The sequence below is a fragment of the Montipora capricornis genome, chromosome 8 (assembly GCF_036669925.1).
Source record: "Montipora capricornis isolate CH-2021 chromosome 8, ASM3666992v2, whole genome shotgun sequence".
Taxonomy (NCBI): domain Eukaryota; kingdom Metazoa; phylum Cnidaria; class Anthozoa; order Scleractinia; family Acroporidae; genus Montipora; species Montipora capricornis.
Window position 1 is genome coordinate 8,671,940 of NC_090890.1, and position 2,500 is coordinate 8,674,439.

General features: G+C 38.8%; 1 protein-coding gene across 5 annotated transcripts in view; it reads right to left on the minus strand.

The window, feature by feature from the left end:
• Positions 1-2,500, minus strand: part of LOC138060660 (uncharacterized) — a 17,748-nt gene that overhangs the window by 5,786 nt on the left and 9,462 nt on the right. For 4 of the 5 annotated variants that reach the window (XM_068906496.1, XM_068906495.1, XM_068906494.1 and 1 more), the window contains one exon: positions 1,371-1,442. In XM_068906496.1, the coding sequence (XP_068762597.1) occupies positions 1,371-1,442 (72 nt within the window). The remainder of the gene's footprint in view (positions 1-1,370; positions 1,443-2,500) is intronic. The other variant, XM_068906493.1, reaches the window with a different exon arrangement.

Sequence of the window (2,500 nt, forward strand, 5' to 3'; positions counted from 1 at the left end):
TCACAAACAAGTAATTTCGCCCGTGTTGTGAGCAAGAGCAAGTGCTCTTGTTATCCAAAAAGAAAATTGGGGGTAACCATGCATTTTTCAGAGATAATTAAGCTTCAATTTGGCAAAGAACGCCATACATTGCTTTGTATTTTAAAGCTTTTTACAAATATATTGATTAATTATCTTCGAAAAATGCGTGGTTACCCCCAATTTTCTTTTTGGATTTCAATAACACTTGTTATTTTCCCGCATATTCAGTAAACCGCGCAAAAATACCTTTGAATTAGTAGGCACCGTCCTTAAGTGAGCTTGGCTGCAAATGTGATAATTGTTGGTGTTGTCATGGGTATCATCAGTTGTTTAAGTCAACTATATTGCTTGCCTCTGCGGTTTTACTTCCGATTCTTTTAACTAAATTATTTCGAATTAGTGCAATGTTTTGTTATACAGCACAAAAAGAAAAACGTGCAACGGCAGCAGCAACGGTGGTTGTCGGTCAACATTAGGGAGCTTAAGCAACGACAACGGCGACGGCAACGAGAACGTCACGAATTTGCATATTTAGTGGTAAAAAACTATAGCTTCGCACGCCCTGCACGTGCGTTTTTCACTTTTGTCCATTTCGTTGCCGTCGTCAGCAAAACAACAACGTGAAATAGCCAAGTTTTTGGTTTTACGAAGAACGTCAGCACTTGAGGATAAATTTTCATTTTCTCTCCTAAAATAGAGTGCCGTTCCGACTGGTGTCATCTTTGAGGAATTACCACACCCTTGTCATATTAAAACCGTTGAAATAGTCACGAAGCAATTAAAATAACACAAATTTATATTTTGAGAGGACGTTCTCGTTGCCGTCGCCGTTGTCGTTGCTTAAGCTCCCTAATCGCGGGTAACAGTGCACTGTTACCCTCTGACGTCATAGATTTTGCACTGTTGCCCGTTCATGCAGAGACTTTTGGCGGGAAACAGTTTTATAGTTAAATGTCATGTGACCTCGAAGTAACTAATGAGAGCGCGCGCTGCTGGGGGAAAACTTCAGCTATGTAACAATTTCTTATATCGATTAGTATCTTCTATTCTAATGCTTTTATACTTGAGCCTCAGATTTGTACGGTAACCTCGTCACACGTATTGACATTAATATATTGAATGGATTGATTGATTGACTGATTGATTGATTGATTCAACGACCCGAAGCTTCAAGTTTAAACACTCTTTATCCCGATCGTGATATTGAAGAATAGTTTCTCGTCTTTCTTTAATCATTTTGCAACAATCTTTAAAGGAAATTACCGACCATCTTGTAGTTACCATCAAGCAAAAGAGTTCTTGCGATTTTTTGCGTGTTACTTAGTGGATCCCCCTCAATATTTTCTCACCTGAGTTCACGGCTGTACAACGGATTTTTTGTATCTTTGACCTCTTCATAAGCATTTGATTCCCGAGAGCTGTTGTTCAAAGAGGAGAGGAGAGTGACAAATCACTTAATAGATAATAGACCATTTTACAGTTGTAGCTAAGTTATACCTGGCCTAAGAATGGAAGCGAGGCTACCGGTGACCCTGCTTCAGTGAGACAAACCCTTGTGCAACGACACGATTTACATGATAAAAGCAGTGAGGTCTGTATCGATACAAGGTCTTTGGCAGCCTTGCAGCCATTCATAGGCTAGGTCACTGAGCAAACAACTGAAAATGGCCCGTTACTGATGCTGACAGCATTGCATCTGCTAATGCTGCCAGCAGAAGTTAATTATTTTTACAGTAAATGATTGTCATTAAAACCCGTTTTTCTCTTTCTGCAATTATATCAATGAATGGCAGAGGTAGTCCAAGCTCGATATATGAGTATCTGTGCTGTATTATATTACGCAAGCGTGGAAATGAGGATTTGCATGGGGAAAACTGTTTTTCTCAAAATGCAAAAAATGTTTAAAATAAAAAATAGCTTGCTTCAGTCTGGCGTTTCTTTGCCTCTGGTACGGTTTCTGGGTCGATTAAGAGCGATTTAGGTGGTTTTTGGTTCCTCTTCTTTTCTCTCTAAATATAGAGGGAGAAGATGAGGAACCAAAAATCATGGAAGTATGGAAAGCCATAACTTTCTCATAAAATCTTCATTCTTTTGGTCTTGAAGTTTTATGTGGTGAGATTCTTTTATGACCTAGAGTTTCTCAGTCCCTTTATGTGATGATAAACACAGCAGGTCAAAAGAAAACCTCAACACATCATGATGGAAACACACGTAGTTACTAAAACGAGGAATTAGCTACAATGACCTACAATGAGCTACATTGAAGGTCGTTGTAGGTCATTGTAGGTCATTATGGATTATTGTAGGTCATCGCAGATCATTGTAGGTCATTGTGGTAGGTCATTGTAGGTTACTGTAGAATATTGTAGGTCATTGTAGATCATACGTAGTAGGTCATTGTAGATCATTGTAGATCATTGTAGGTCATTGTAGATCGTTGTAGGTCATTGTAGGTCATTCTTTGTTTTAGTAGCTACGT